We start from the raw sequence: 16,493 nt of genomic DNA, 5'->3' as shown, positions 1-16,493 counted from the left end.
GGAGTGAGCAGGTTGGATCGGATTAGAAATGAGCTCATTCGAGGGACAGCCAAAGTTGGATGTTTTGGAGACAAGATTCGAGAGAGCAGACTTCGATGGTTTGGACATGTTCAGAGGCGAGAGAGTGAGTATATTGGTGGAAGGGTGCTGAGGATGGAGCTGCCAGGCAAAAGAGCGAGAGGACTACCAAAGAGAAGGTTCATGGATGTGGTGAGGCAAGACATGAGGGCAGTTGAGGTTAGAGAGGAAGATGCAGGAGATAGGCTAAGATGGAAATTGATGACACGCTATGGCAACCCCTAACGGGACAAGCCCAAAGGAAAAGAAGAAGAAGAGTGCCCTTAATAGTTCATGGTTCACCATTATAGACCAGTTCAATGACAATTGTGCAAAGGGAGCTGTTTAAAGTGACGAATCGCATGATAGTCTACAGTATATATTACTACACTGTACTTTACTGCATATATACTACATATCACTTATCCACCTGTTTATCTTAACTACATTTTCCCTCGCTTGTGAATAAAACCCCAAGATACTTAAACTTGGGCCACGATCTCCTCCCTGACCTGGAGAGGGCAGTGCACCTTTTTCTGACTGGGTACCATGGGATCAGATTTAAAGGTACTGATTTTCATCCCAGCCACTTAACACTCGTCTGCAAGCTGTTTCAGTGAGAAATGGAGATCACAGCTTGATGAAGCCATGAGAACTTCATGGTCTGCAACAAGGAGCAATATGCTACTGATGTTGGAGCGATGTGATACTGATGTCATCAAACCACATCCCATCAACACAACCATGCACCAAGAAATTCTGTCCAGAAAGATCATTTGACACAAACGCTGACAAACGGCAGGATCTGTCGACTCCAATTGTGACTAGAAACAAATCCTGCCTTACTTATTGACTTACTGCCAGTTATGAAGACCAAAGTCTGGCGTCAGTTATACAGAGAATGAACAGCGCATGTCACAGAGTCCGATACCCCATACTCTTGGGGCAAGCCTCACAGGACTCCCAAAGGGACAGGAACATCCTCTCCCAATCACTTCTCCAAGTTCACAAAAGACATGTGGACTGGTTGGTCAAACTCCCATGCATCTTTGAGGTCCACTGTTCCATGGCCTGTACAAAAACAGACTGCTCCTCCTGAACCTGAGATTTTCCTGATGGAGCCTTCTCCCTAGAACCCCTCAATTGACCTTATATGAGCGGCTGAGAACTGTGATCCCCCTCGTAGTCGAAACACACCCTCCGGGTGTTTGTAATAAATGGTCACCCCGGTCTCTCATTCCATAGGCACCGTCCCCAATGTCCACGCAATGTTGCAGAGGCATGTCACCAAGGACAGCTGCACATCATCCAGAGCCTTAAAGAACTCAGAGTGGATCTCATCACTTGGGATCAAGGAGCTTTTCAATCATTTTGGGGGTCCTCAACCACAGGTAATAAAAAGATAGAAAAAACAAATTTGCTCTGTTCAGATAAATTTAGGTGAGATTTACAGCTAAACACAGAGTGAAGGTAATTAAATGACACCTAAATGTATATTTTGGGATTTTTTTTTTCTTCTTTTAGTGTGAAAAAGTGAAATTAAAAAACGTCAATGTCAAGATTAGGCAGCACGGTGGCTCAGCTAGAAAAGTGTTGGCCTCACAGTTCTGAGGTCCCGGTTTCAATCCCGGACCCGCCTGTGTGGAGTTTAAATGTTCTCCCTGTGCCTGCGTGGGCTTTCTTCGGGCACTCCGGTTTCCTCCCACATCCCAAAACCATGCAACATTAACTGGACACTCTAAATTGCCCTTAGGTGTGATTGTGAGTGCGATTGTTGTCTGTCTCCATGTGCCCTTGTGATTGGCTGGCAACCAGTTCAGGGTGTACTGTGCCTCTTGCCCATTGACAGCTGGGATAGGCTTCAGCACTCCAACAACCTTTGAGAGGATAAGCAGCTTGGAAAATTGATGAATGGATGTCAAGATTACTAGAACATAAAAACATGATTTTACTGACAGGGTCATTGTGTAAAACACTTTCAAAAGTATTTTGATTGTAGGCTCCTCATCTTAAAACTGAAACACTGAATATAAGTTCATGTCACCATCAATGTGTAGGTGTGGAGAACTGTGACGTCAAAAAATCAAGGTAATAAAATGCTCTGAAATTTAAAAAATAGAGAATTTGTCAACCCTGCCTTTTGACGGAAGATAGCTGGAATAGGATCCATCATTCCTGGGACCTGAGTGAGGATAAGTGGTTCAGAAATAGATGGATGAGTGGATGGATAATGTGTCACACTTCAAAAATCCAGTTTAACTCGAAGCAGAAGGAAGCGGAGGCTGATAAATTTGTCATGAAGTTTATGGAAGGTGGCACGGTGGCCCGGCTGGAAAACATTGGCCTCACACTTCTGAGGTCCCACGTTCAATCCCAGACCTGCCTGTGTGCAGTTTGCATGTTCTCCCTGTGCCTGCGTGGGTTTTCTCCCGGGACTCTGGTTTCATGGATAGATGGATGGTTTATGGACAAAGGAGGGGGAGTTGGACCTCAGGGGAGTAATGGTGGGTTTTTGAGACAAGGAACATACAGTAGGTGGTGATGTGAGCAGGTGGATGGCCTGGGAGCATGGTGGACGAGGTCAGTAAGGCGGGGAGCACAGAAGAGCACTGAGGATGAGGAAGAACATGGAAAATGAAATATAGTAATCCCTCATTTTTCACTATTAAAAACTACCCGCAAAAAGTGGAAAAACTACAAAGTAGTGGGGCATGTATGTGTATGTGGGGACAGAATGTTTAAAATATGTAAACAGTATTTGTACATTGGATATTTGAGACAAAGAGGTTTAGTTAAATCTTTATAAAACCTTGTAAATGTAATATGTAGAGTACTATAAATTTACAATATAAATGTAAATTATAAAACTTAGTGTATAATATCACTGTAGTTACCATTCAGCACTCGAGACTTCTGCTGGAGGCACTGTGTGGGTACCAGAATTTTTAATCAATAGTACAGCATTTATAGTTTGCATACTTAAGACAAAAATACGGTCCAAGTGTCTAGTTAAACAATAATAAAATAATATTTTTATTGCAGTACAGAAACTGACAAACAAAACAAAACTCGTGATGTCTTCTCCTATAGAGCACAGAATGTTCCTGACGCAGTGTTGTGATGCCCCCCTCCGTTGTGCAGTTTCCGTTTCACTGCTGTGATGCCACATCCGCTTTGCTGCTGTAATGCCACTTCCATTTCAGCATTGTGGAATCACTCCTCTGACAAGAGGAAATTTTGCTCATGAGGAGAATGCAGTATATGTCTCTCTTACCATTTCCAGCCTGTTCTGGCCACATCTGCACGAATCCTCTTTTTATCTCCTAAGGGCAGTCCGAAATGTAACAAACACAGAAAACGTGATCAACAAACCAACCTTTGCTTGCCGAAAAGCCTCATCATCGATGGGGTGAATCCGTCATTGCAGCTTGAGATTCATCATCACACATTTTGCTTGTTTATTAAAAGTTTTACAGAGGTGTACCATATCATTATTTATGTCGCGTGCCGCTGATGCATTCACGCCATAATAGCGCCACAAAAGGACAACTTCTGCTGTCTTCTGCTGATTATATCCAATAGTTTTACTTTTTTGCCGATCGTCTTCATCTTCCTCTTTCTCATTGTTGCCGGGCCATTTTTCTGCAATCCCATAAAGCTAACGCAGCTCCCATTTGGAACAGTCCTCTCATTTTGCATCTTCCTCTTCTGCTTGCGTGCTTCGAGGGACGCTTTAAAATCAGCACAGTCCTTTGGCGGCATTATGAACTAGAGAAGTTAGCGTGCACACAGTCAATAGGATAGAAAATGGCGGATTGAAAAGATGGGGGTGGGGCTTTGATGGCGTGGAGCCAATCAGCTTCAAAAATCTGATCTGGCTTTTTTTTTTCTTTTTTAGCAATGTTGCTTGGTATCATTGAGCCTACCCATAATATAGTATGTACTGTATGTAGGTCTGGCTTTATTGGGGTTGTGCAGGATGCACTGAAGCCGCAATAGGTGAAGCACGAAGTGGAGAGGGATTACTATAATGCGAATAAGGTGTAGTTTACCTGAATGTACTTGGCTGGTGGAGCTTGGTGCTGCAGTTTGAGCACCGCTGAGAAATACCAAGAGGCAGGTGGGGATCAGGCTAAGCCAAGTCATGAGCAAGAGTCAGCTGGGGTTAATCTCCGCCAAGACAAGAGCAAGAGGCAGCTGGGGGTCAGTCTCCATTGAGGCACAAGGGAGAGGCGGCTGGGGATCAGGCTAAGCTGAGTCATGACCAAGAGTCAGCGGGTCAGTCTCCGCCAAGACGTGAGGGAAAGGTGGCTGGACATCAGGCACCACCGAGAAATGAGCAAGAGGCGGCTGGGGGTCAGTCTCCATCCAGACATGAGCAAAAGGCGGCTTGGGCTCAGGCTCTGCCAAGATATGAGTGAGAGGCGACTGGAGGTCAGGCTCCACCGAGATATGAGCAAAAGCTGGCGGTGCGTCAGGCGCTGATGAGACATGAGCAAGAAGCAGCTGGGGGTTAGGCTTCGCCAATACATGAGCAAGAGGTGGCTGGGAGTCAGACTCCACCAAGCCATGATCAAGAGGCAGCTCTGGATCGAGCATCACCAAGACAATAGTGAGAGGTGGCTGTGGGTCAGGCTCTCCCAAGACATGAACAAAAGTTGGCTGTGGGTCAGGCGGCACTGAGACATGAGCAAGAAGCAGCTGGGGGTTAGGCTTCGGCAATACATGAGCAAGAGGTGGCTGGGAGTCAGGCTCCACCAAGCCATGATCAAGAGGTAGCTCTGGGTCGAGCATCACCGAGACATTAGTGAGAGGCGGCTGTGGGTCAGGCTCTGCCAAGACATGTGCAAGAGATGGCTGTGGGTCAGGCAGGATCCGCTGAGACATGAGCAAGGGAAAAGTCAGAGTCATCAGGTGCTTCCTCAGCCTGCTGCCATTGAGGCTTCTTAGGAGTGGATATGTGAGGTGTGGAGTGCACAGGGACTCGGGAATGTAAACTTGGAAACAAGGGTGGAAAAGAACAAATTGCCTCATTGGTGGATTTTGCTTGGCGTGGCTTGGGCAGAGTGAAGCTAAGCTCTACTTCGACACCTCTACTGGGCACCACGCGGGGGTCTCTTATAAATGGTCAAATGGGTGCCCCAGAAAAGATCAGAGGAAGAGGACTTGGGCTGAAGAACACGGATGCTAGAGACAGGGAGAGGTGACACAAATGGACTTGGACTAAAAATAGGGGAGGAATAAAACAAAATCTATATCATAGTCAGAATCGGGCGGGCAGTCGTATAAGTCCTCCTCAAACTAGAAAAAAATTAGTTTAATAAAACATATGGTGGTGAAAGGGTCTGGGGTGGAGGATAATATAACACGGGAGTAGCGGCGCAGGTTACAAGGAAGGAGAGGACAAAATGACAGAGCCCACTTGGAGAGGGGACGCTTGGTCGGCAGGCTGAGTGCGCTGGGAAGCAGACTGGTGACGTGACAAAGATATGCTTCATTATGATAGAGGTGTTGCCTGGGAATATGATAAAGACATATCATAACAGAGTAGAAACCAAACAAGTCAGTTGTATTGCTGCACGCTCCCTAGTTACTGATAGTACTGTTGAGGGTGTATATGTCAATGACAATGTTGATGATGTTGTTAGCAATCTGAATGATTTGAGTGATAATGTTTCACTAAAGTTGTGCAGTTCTGATAAGTTAGCTCACCTTGATGAGAAATTGACAGAAAGCTGAAATGTCACATTTGATTTTTGAGTTCTCTCACCTATTTCCTGATGTGCCTGGCCGCGCAGATATGGTTAGTCATGATATAGTTGTGGGTGATGCTGTGCCTGTGCAACAACATCCGTATCGAATGAATCCTGTGAAAAGTGAAATTCTGCAGAAGGAGGTGAAGTACATGTTAGACAATGACATTATTTAACCCGGGGACAGTCCGTGGAGTTCACCTTGTGTTCTCGCGGTGAAGACTGGTGATTGGCACTGCTGCACTGACATGAAAACTGTCAATGCACTCTCACGAACTGATTCCTACCCTCTCCTGAGAGTGGATGATTGCATTGGTCATGTTGGTCCAGCTAAGTAGATGAGTAGGTTTGACCTTTTGAAGGGCTTCTGGCAGGTGCTGCTCACGGACCGTGGTAAGATGATTGTGGCATTCGCTACTCCTGATGGTCTATATCAATACAAAGTGATGCCGTTCAGCTTGAAGAATGCCTCAGCCACGTTACAAAGGCTCGTCAACAACGTGACATCAAGTATGAGAGGTGTCAAAGCCTACATGGATGATGTCATTGTTTACACCATGGGACTGAGATGATAACCTGACTGTCAGAGACTGTCAGCAGGGAAATCTTGCAAAGTGCGAGTTTTGAAAGGCACAAGTTGTATTTTTAGGCCATTTTGTAGGGCACGGCCTGATATAACCTGTTAGTGGTAAAGTTGAGGCTTTTGTACATTTCCACAGTGTCAGAGAAAACTCATGAGATTTCTGGGTGTGGAAGGCTATTATAGAAAATTTTGCCAAAATATTTCTGATGTTGTTTCTCCATTGACAAACCTTTTTGGGAAAAGGGTTAAATTTCAGTGTGATAGTAGATGTCAAGCTGCATTTGAAAAAGTCAAAGCTATAGTCAAAAATTCTCCAGTGTTGCAGAAACAAATTTTGAGAAAGCATTTAAATTGCAAATTGATGCAAGTTATGTACATATAGTTGGTGTCCTGACGCAAGATGACGACTCAAGTCTTGAGCACTTAGTGTGTTACTTTTACATAAGGTTTGATAAGAACCAAAGAAATTATTCAACCATTAAAAAGAAAACTCTGGGTCTTTTGTTAGCTTTGCAGCATTGTGAACTGTACTTGGGTACGACCACATTTCCCATTGAAGTCTGATCACAATCCCTTTACTTTTCTTCACAAAATAAGGAACAAAATCCGAGACTCATGAGATGGAGTTTGACTTTGCAAGGGTTCAATCTTGTGATTAAACACATAAAAGGTAGAGAGAATGTTTGTGCTGATACAATTTCCAGAGTGTAAAATTGAATGTTTGATGCTACATCTGTACAGTATCATATTTTTCTGTATTTCTGTATCTGTATTTCGATGTGTTTCAATGTTTGAATTGTTGCTTATTTAGTTATAATACAACAAAGTTTTTTTGTAACTTACTTTTCTTTAAGGGGGATAGTGTTATGAATGTCAAAATTTTATGTATAACATCATATTGCATTCATTGTCTATTCATTCTTTATTCTTTAGTTATCTTTATTACGTCATCTCACGTGGGACTTTGTTGAACGTTCTGAGAGAGGGGACTATTACATCGTCGGATGCAGGTCTTTCTGGAACGTTCGAGAAGTGCCTATATAAGGATGGGATGGCTTTTCAACGGGGCTTCTTACAACCACCTGGTGCTTTGGACAAGTAACCACTTGCCTTCCCTGACCCTGCTTTCTGCCTCACGTGTTTTGGACATTTTTGGATTCATTACTCCATCGATGGGAGCAAGATTCGTCTACAGGAACGATTAACATTCGGCTACAGGGACATTCGTTTGGATTATGGTGACTATATAGTGCCTTGTGAAAGGATTCGGACCCCTTGAACTTTTCAACCTTTGGCCACGTTTCAGGCTTCAAACATAAATATCAAATTTTCATTTTTTGTCAAGAATCAATAATAAGTGGGACACAATCGTGAAGCGGAACCAGATCTATTGGATATTTTATACTTTTTTAACAAATAAAAAAATGAAAAGTGAGGCGTGCTATATTATTGGGCCCCTTTACTTTCAGTGCAGCAAACTCACTCCAGAGGTTCAGTGAGGATCTCTGAATGATCAGTGTTGTCTGATGATGATAAATAGAGACCATCTGGTGTGTAATCAAGTCTCCGTATAAATGCACCTGCTTTGTGATTGTCTCAGCGTTCTGTTTAAAGTGCAGAGAGCATCATGAAGACCAAGGAACACACAAGACAGGTCCGAGATACTGTTGTGGAGATGTTTAAAGCCGGATTTGGATACAAAAAGTTTTCCCAAGCTTTAAACATCTCAAGGAGCACTGTGCAAGCAGTCATGTTGAAATGGAAGGAGTATCAGACCACTGCAAATCTACCAAGACCCGGCCGTCCCTCTAAAACTTTGCCTCGAACAAGGAGAAGACTGGTCAGAGATGCAGCCAAAGGGGCCCATGGTCACTCTGGATGAACTGCAGAGATCTACAGCTGAGGTGGGAGAGTGTCCATAGGACAACAATAAGTCGTACACTGCACAAATCTGGCCTTTATGGAAGAGTGGCAAGAAGAAAGCCATTTCTCAAAGATATCCTTACAAAGTCTTGTTTAAAGTTTGCCGCAAGCCTCTTGGGAGACATACCAAACATGGAAGAAGGATCTCTAGTCAGATGAAGCCAAAATCAAACATTTTGGCTACCATGTAAAACAATATGTTTGGCATAAAAGCAACACAGGTCATTACCCTGAACACATCATCCCCACTGTCATAAATGGTGGTGCCAGCCTCATGGTTTGGGCCTGCTTTTCTTCAGCAGGGACAGGGAAAATGGTTAGAATTGATGGGAAGATGCATGGAGCCAAATACAGGACCATTGTGGAAGAAAACCTGTTGCAGTCTGCAAAAGACCTGAGACTGCAACGGAGATTAATCTTTCAACAGCAAAATGATCCAAAACATAAAGCCAAATTTACAATGGAATGGTTCACAAATAAATGCATCCAGATGTTAGAATCACCAAGTCAAAGTCCAGACATGAATCTAATCGAGAATCTGTGGGCAGAGCTGAAGACTGCTGTTCACAAACGCTCTCCATCCAACCTCACTGAGCTCGAGGTGTTTTGCAAGGAAGAATGGGCAAGAATTTCAGTCTCTCGATGTGCAAAAATGATAAATACACACCCCAAATGACTTGCAGCTGTAATTGCAGCAAAAGGTGGCACGACAAAGTATTAATGCAAGGGGGCCGAATAATATTGCATGCCCCACTTTTCAGGTTTTTATTTGTTAAAAAAGTTTAAGGTAGCCAATAAACTTCATTCCACTTCGCTATTGTGTCCCACTTGTTTTTGATTCTTGACGAAACATTTTAATTTTATATCTTTTTGTTTGAAGCCTGAAATGTGGCGAAAGTTTGAAAAGTTCAAGGGGGCCGAATACGTTCACATGGCACTGTACGCCGTTTTGTTCATTAGCTCACCTTACATGTAACTAAACTGCCATTGTACCTATATTTTGTATTGGTTTGTTACTGTATTGTATTGTATTGTGTGTTATTGTCTAAAATGCGATACAACTGATTTGTTAGATTTTGCTCGTTTAAACAAGGGGATTTTATTAATGCAGCCCTAAGGGGACACAAGCCAGTGCAATCTGTAGGTTGGTCCCAAGTACTGATAAATGCAGAGGGTTGCATCAGGAAGGGCATCTAGCATAAAACTGTGCCTGAATAATATGAACGTTGATCTAGAGAATCCCATACCGGATTGGTCGTGGCCCGGGTTAACAACGCCTGCCACTGCCACTGCAGGGCGTTGGTAGAAATTCAGCTACTTTGGTCAAAGAAAAAGAAGAGGAGGAAACTAGATTCGTTGGCAGAAGAAGAAGAGGAAAGTGCAGAGCCTACACATCATCCAGGAAAGGAACTTTTGAAGAACAGATGGTGGTGGAGTTTGCAAAAAGGATGGAAATGACAGTAGTGAATACTTTTTTCCATTAGAGGCAGGAACATAGAGTGACCTACAAGAGCAGAGGTTGAAGCACGGAGCTGCGTTATATTTTGTGCAAACGATATAATCTGAAGGTGGTTACTGACTGTTAGGTAATTGTAGGGGAGAGTGCAGCTTTACAGTCTAGGATGGTGGTGTGTAGGATGACTCTGGTGGCGGGTAGGAAGATTAAGAAGACAAAGGAAGAGATCGAATCAGGCGGTGGGACCTGAGAAAGGAAGAATGTTGTGCGACCTTTCAGAAAAAGTTGAGACAGGCTCTTGATGGACACGAGGAGCTCCCGGAAGACTGTACTACGACAGCCAAGATGATCAGAGAAACAGGCCAGGAGAGTTCTTTGCGTGTCTTCTGGCATGAAAGGGGAAAAGGAGACTTGGTGGTGGAACTCTAAAATACAGGAGGTCATACAAGGAAAGGGATTAGTGAAGAAGAAGTGGGACACTGAGCTCACCGAGGAGAGGCGGAAGGAATTCATTGAGATGTGAAGTAGGGCAAAGTAGAGGTAGTGAAGGCTAAACAAGAGGCATATTGGATGTGTAGAGTTGTCGAGGTGACTGTGGAGTTTTTGATGAACTTATTCAACAGAATAATAGCGAGTGAGAAGATGTCCGAAGAATGGAGGAAAAGTGCTCATTCCCATTTTTAAGAAAAAAGGCGATGTGGAGAGCTGTGGGAACTATAGAGGAATAAAGTTGATGAACCACACAATGAAGTAATGAGAAAGAGTAGTGGAGCCTAGACTCAGGACAGAAGTAAATATCTGCGAGCCACAGTATGATTTCCCGCCTAGAAAAAGTACCACAGATGCATTATTTGCCTTGAGGATGCTAGTGGAAAAGTGCAGAGAAGGTCAGAAGAAGCTACATTGTATCTTTGTGGATCTAGAGAAAGCTTTTGAGAGTAACAAGGGAGGAACTGTGGCACTACATGCTTAAGTCTGGTGTGGCAGAGAAACATGTTAGAATAGTACAGGACATGTATGAGGGCTGCAGAACAGTGGTGTTTGTGCCATAGGTGTGACAGGAGAATTTAAGGTGGAGGTGGAACTGCATCAGACATCAGCTCTGAGCCCCTTGCTCTTTGCTGTGGTAATGGATAGGCTGACAGATAAGGTTAGAATGGAATCCCCTTGGACTATAATGTTCGCAGATGACATTTTGACATCCTGTAAAAGCAAGGAGCAGGTGGAGGAACAATTAGAAAGATGGAGGCATGCACTGGAAAGGAGAAGAATGAAGATTAGCCAAAGTAAAACAGAATATATGTGCGTGAATGAGAAAAGTGGAGGGGGAAGAGTGAGGATCCAGGAAGAAGAGATAGTGAGGGTGGACGACTTCAAATACCTGAGGTCAATAATCCAGAGCAATGGTGAGTGTGCTATGGAAGCGAAAAAGACAGTCAGCTGGTGGAAGGTGTCTGGTGTGTTATGTGACAGAAGAATCTCTGCTAGGATTAAGGGCAAAGTTTATAAAACAGTGGTGAGGCCAGCTGTTATGTACGGATTTGAGACGGTGGCACTGAAGAGACAACAGGAAGCAGAACTGGAGGTTGTAGAAATGAAGATGTTGATGTTCTCGCTAGGACTGAGCAGGTTGGATCGGGTAGCCACTATCGAAGCTCGGCTAAAGGCCTCCCCCACCATCGAAGCTCGGCTAAAGGCCTCCACTACCACCGAAGCTCAGCTAAAGGCCCCCACCACCTGAAAGCTCGGCTCGCGGCCCCCCGCCGAGCTCGCTCGTCAGACACCGCGTCATTGCCAGCCGAAGAACCATCCGGGGCTGCCAGGCCGGAGCTCCCGGGGACCTTTGTTTACGTGCACTTATGTCGCACGTAGGCCTCCAAGTAGTCAGACTCCGCGGCATTCCGCCCGAAGAACCATCCGAATATTCAACATTAATTACAACCACTGGTTCATATCTGTGTGGAAGTATTCCTTCGTCTTCCCGATCAACCAATACTGCTATTTCTTCATCCGATGAGGATAAATCCGAAAAATCAGAGCTGGGCATAATGGTGTCCCATTTAATCGAGCCTTTGTTGCGGCACGGTACATGTCACATACGCCCACGTAGATCATGTGACTCGCAAAAATGGCAGCGCCCCTGAAAATTTGTCATTGTCGATAAAAATCTTCTCAAAACACTATTAAATGATAGAGGATTTAACATCACATTGTCAAAATAGGGTACATATCACATGACCTATTGATACACTGATCATGGAAAGCACTGGATTTCTCCTTTAAAGAGTATTCTAAAGGCAGTCATAAAGTTGTCTTCTCATTCACTATATCACTATCATAATGCACTCATCCCAAAACTACATACAATACCTGTACTTAAATGGTTCTAGTTGTTGCTGTACTGCTACATACTGATGTTGTTGATTTGGATAGTCTTTTTCATCTTAGATTAATGTTGCCTCATTCTTTAGGAAAAGCAGAAGAAGATGGACAAACTGGAGGACAGAAGTCTGAGGTTAAAAGAGGAGATGGCCCTATACAGGAAGATAATCGATAAAGTTTGGCATAACCGCCGTGAATTTCGTAAGGAAAAGGAGGCCATGCAAGAGGTAAGTGCTCCACATAAAAGAACATTTGCCTCCAGACATTTCAGATATGTAATGTAATCTTAATTCCAACTACAGTTAATCGATGATCTCCGCAGAGAGCTGGACTACTTGCAGCTCTTTATGATGGAAATGGAGCATCCTGGAAAATCCAAGAGCCTTTCTGAACACAATAGCAAGCCTTGGGAGATGGAAATGGAACAAGATGTGAAAAAATTGAAACAGGTTCTTTCACAAGCAGATATTGGGCTTTCTTACACATTGTGTCTCTGTGATTAGCTGTAGGTTGGTGTTGCAGGGAGAGTCTTACAATGTATCTAGAAAGTAATCACATCACTGCAGTCAGTCTGGGGCCAGCTTTGAACCCATGACATTAGGACTTTTAGGTGCATGTGCTAACCAGTTGGGCATGGTGCGTGTACAGTGAAGAAAATTAGTATTTGAACACCCTGCTATATTGCAAGTTCTCCCACTGAGATATCATGGAGGGGTCTGAAATTTTCATCGTAGGTGCATTTCCACTGTGAGAGAGATAATCTAAAAAAAAAATCCAGAAATCACAATGTATGATTTTTTTTTTTTTTTTTTAACGATTTGTTTGTGTGAAACAGCTGCAAATAAGTATTTGAACACGTGTCTATCAGCTAGAATTCTAACCCTCAAAGACCTGTTAGTCCGCCTTTAAAAGTACACCTCCACTCTATGTATTATCCTGAATCAGATGCACCTGTGTGAGGTCATTAGCTGCATAAAGACACCTGTCCACCCCATACAATCAGTAACACTCAAAACCAAAGAGCTGTCCAAAGACACCAGAGACAAAATTGTACAACTCCACATTGCTGGAAAGGGCTATGGAGAAATTGCCAAGCAGCTTGTTGAAAAAGGTCTACTGTTGGAGCAATTTTAGAAAATGTAAGAAGCTAAACAGACGGTCAATCTCAATCGGGGTGCAGCCCATGTAATATATCACATAGTGGGGTCTCAATGATCCTTAGAAAGGTGAGGAATCAGCCCAGGACTACATGACAGGACTTGGTCACTGACCTGAAAAGAGCTGGGACCACCGTTTCCAAGGTGACTGTTGGTAATACACTAAGACGTCATGGTCTGAAATCGTGCATAGCACTGAAGGTTCCCCTGCTTAAACCACCATATGTCAAGGCCCGTCTTGTTTGCCAAAGACCATTTGGATGAAACAGAGGAGTCATGGGAGAAAGGTTTGTGGTCAGATTAGACCAAAATGGAACTTTTTGGACATAATTCCACTAACCATATTTGGAGGAAGACGAATGATGGCTTCCATTCCAAGAACATCATCCCTGCTGTGTAGCATAGGGGTTGTAGCATCATACTTTGGGGGTGTTTTTCTGCACATGGGACAAGACGACTGCACTGTATTAAGGAGAGGATGACCGTGGGCATGTATTGCAAGATTTTGGGGAACAACCTCTTTCCCTCAGTCGGAGCATTGAAGATGGGTGGTGGCTGGGTCTTTTAACATGACAATGACCCGAAGCACACAACCAAGAAAACCAAGAAGTGGCTCCGAAAGAAGCATATCAAGATTCTGGCGTGGCCCAGCCAGTCTGCAGACCGAAACCCAATAGAAAATCTTTGGAGGGAGCTGAAACTCTGTGTTTCTAAGCGACAACCAAGAAACCTGTCTGATCCAGAGAAGACCTGTGTGAAGGAGTGGGCCAAAATCCCTCCTGCAGTGTGTACAAACCAAGTGAACAACTACAGGAAGCGTTTGACCTCTGTAATTAAAAACAAAGTTTACTGTATCAAATATTAATACTGGTTTTCTCAGGTGTTCAAATACTTATTTGCAGCTGTATCACGCAAATAAATCGTTAAAAAAATCATACATTGGGAAATCTGGATTTTTCTTTTTAGATTATCTCTCACAGTGGACATTCGTCTACGATGAAAATTTCAGACCCCTCCATGATTTCTCAGTGGGAGAACTTGCAATATAGCAGGGTGTTCAAATATTTTTTTTCTTCACTGTATAATAAACATCTTCTTTTCCTTTTGGTTTGTTGTGTTAGGGGTCGCCACAGTGCTGTGAAGTTTTGGCCTCACAGTTCTGAGGACCCGGGTTCAATCCTGGCACCGTCTGTGTGGAGTTTGCATGTTATCCCCATGCCTGTGTGGGTTTTCTCTGGACACTCCGGTTTCCTTCCATCCCAAAACATGCAACATTAATTGGACACTCTAAATTGCCCCGAGGAGTGATTATGAGTGTGACTGTTTTCTGACTCCATGTGCTATGCAATTGGCTGGCAAACATTTATGGATGTACCCTGCCTCCTCCCCCATAACAGCTGGGATAGGCTACAGCACTCCCCTTGTGAGATTAAGTGGCTAAGAAAAAGGAAGGATAGATAGATGATTTGAAGGTTGCTACAGGAATTAAATAAGAGTTGAAGATGGCAGCACAGTGGCGGAGCTGGAAAGCATTGGCCGCACAGTTCTGAGGACCCAGGTTCAATCCCAGCCCCGCCTGTGTGGAGTGTTTCTTGTGGGTTTTCTCCAGGCACTCTGGTTTCCTCCCACATCCCAAAAACATGCAACTTAATTGGAAACTCTAAATTACCCCGAGGTGTGATTGTGAGTGTAGCTGTTTGTCTCTATGTGCCCTGCGATTGGGTGGCAAGGAGTTTAGGGTATACCATGCCTCCTTCCTGTTGACAGTTGAGATAGGCTGTAGCACTCCCGCAACCCTTGTGAGGAAAAGCGGCTAAGTAAGTGGATGGATGGATGGATGGATTCCAGAGGTCACTTATAGGGTCCAAAAACACAAATGATACAATACATTTAGTGGGTTTTTGTAAGATCTAACTACAGGGAAACCATTCATAAAAAGGAAAACAAAATACAGTTACACATTCATAAAATCAAAATTGTGCTTGTCAGTGTTCAGTGAGGCTGGAAGGTGAGCAAATTAACATTTCTAATTTAAATTGCACGTTTACATGTGCGCTGATGCTGCACCCTCGCTTCAGCCAGACTCTGTCTCCAGTGGCCCCAAGATAGATTGAGTTTGAGAACCCTGGTTTATACTATCATTTGGAGCCATAAAATGTCCTCATAACTTCCACACCTGATTGTGGAAGGAAGTGATTTATGACTGTTAAACAATGGAACATGATCAACATGCCATGGTGCTCTAATCACCACATTGCCTGTGGACGTTGAAATCCACTGTTTGTAACCAATAAACCTCCAGGAATATTCTAAATGTATCCCTTGATTTCCATCATTTTGTCAGTTTACAGGATCAGCTATGTATGAAATTATGTTCTATTGAAGAATTTGTTGATTAATTAAGAAATTAATTCTATATGCTTGATCTTTTCGTAAGAGTACAAAGTTTGGAATGTTTGAGAATAGTATATGATTTTTAAACCCATTGTATTCACGTGCTAGAAAAATTGACTAAACCCAAGGCGATGGGTGTGGCTTTCTCCACTTTGCCTGTCCCTTAGACTGGGTATTTAACGCTTCGAATTCTACCTTTTCTCTCCTTTGCTTCTTGGTCCCTTGGCTCTGTTCATCCTGGCTAACATCCCTGCAGCTACAGGGCGGCTTTCGCCAGCCATTAATCCCTGCTCTTTTCTTTGTCCTTTTGTTGCCACCACATGTGCAAGTGACTCCAGATGGCCAAGCCACTGCCCTGGGAGGAGCTGTCTCTGGCAGCAGTCCCACGCCTGCGCTGCATGGACACTAATTAGACCAGGCATTTAAGCCCACCAAATAGCTCTGTTTACTCTACTCACGTCAGATTATCACCATGAAACCATATATCTTTTTGTTATACCCTTTCCCAAGTCTGTTATCCTCAGAATCCCCTGGCCCGTGAAACATAACCCCGCTGACGACTGGACCCACCAATCGGGTGGAGTTCTCCATGCCATTTGCATTGCCTGCCTTCAGCCATGCCGCCCTCCAGCAAACCCCAACCACTTGCCACACTGGTCATCCTCTCCTGGGTGCCCCACGGATATCATCCACTCTCCTATATTCAGTAAAGACCACAACCCTCTCACCACCCAGATGACTGCGTGATAGTGCTCTTCCCCCTTTCTATGACTATTCCCTGACAAAAA

General features: G+C 43.9%; 1 protein-coding gene and 1 long non-coding RNA gene across 5 annotated transcripts in view; one reads left to right on the top strand and one right to left on the bottom strand.

The window, feature by feature from the left end:
* Positions 1-16,493, top strand: part of rab11fip4a (RAB11 family interacting protein 4 (class II) a) — a 125,116-nt gene that overhangs the window by 81,281 nt on the left and 27,342 nt on the right. For 3 of the 4 annotated variants that reach the window (XM_061845658.1, XM_061845659.1, XM_061845657.1), the window contains 2 exons: positions 12,244-12,381; positions 12,457-12,603. In XM_061845658.1, coding sequence (XP_061701642.1) covers positions 12,244-12,381; positions 12,457-12,603 — 285 coding nt within the window. The remainder of the gene's footprint in view (positions 1-12,243; positions 12,382-12,456; positions 12,604-16,493) is intronic. The other variant, XM_061845660.1, reaches the window with a different exon arrangement.
* LOC133514073 (uncharacterized) lies at positions 5,347-6,194 on the bottom strand. The gene is made up of 3 exons (XR_009798711.1): positions 6,012-6,194; positions 5,828-5,941; positions 5,347-5,572 (listed from the first exon to the last, which is right to left on the bottom strand). It is a non-coding gene; the product is annotated as an uncharacterized LOC133514073 (long non-coding RNA).

The sequence above is a fragment of the Syngnathoides biaculeatus genome, chromosome 16 (genome assembly GCF_019802595.1).
Source record: "Syngnathoides biaculeatus isolate LvHL_M chromosome 16, ASM1980259v1, whole genome shotgun sequence".
Lineage (NCBI taxonomy): Eukaryota > Metazoa > Chordata > Actinopteri > Syngnathiformes > Syngnathidae > Syngnathoides > Syngnathoides biaculeatus.
This window is presented reverse-complemented; position numbering and strand designations above follow the sequence as displayed.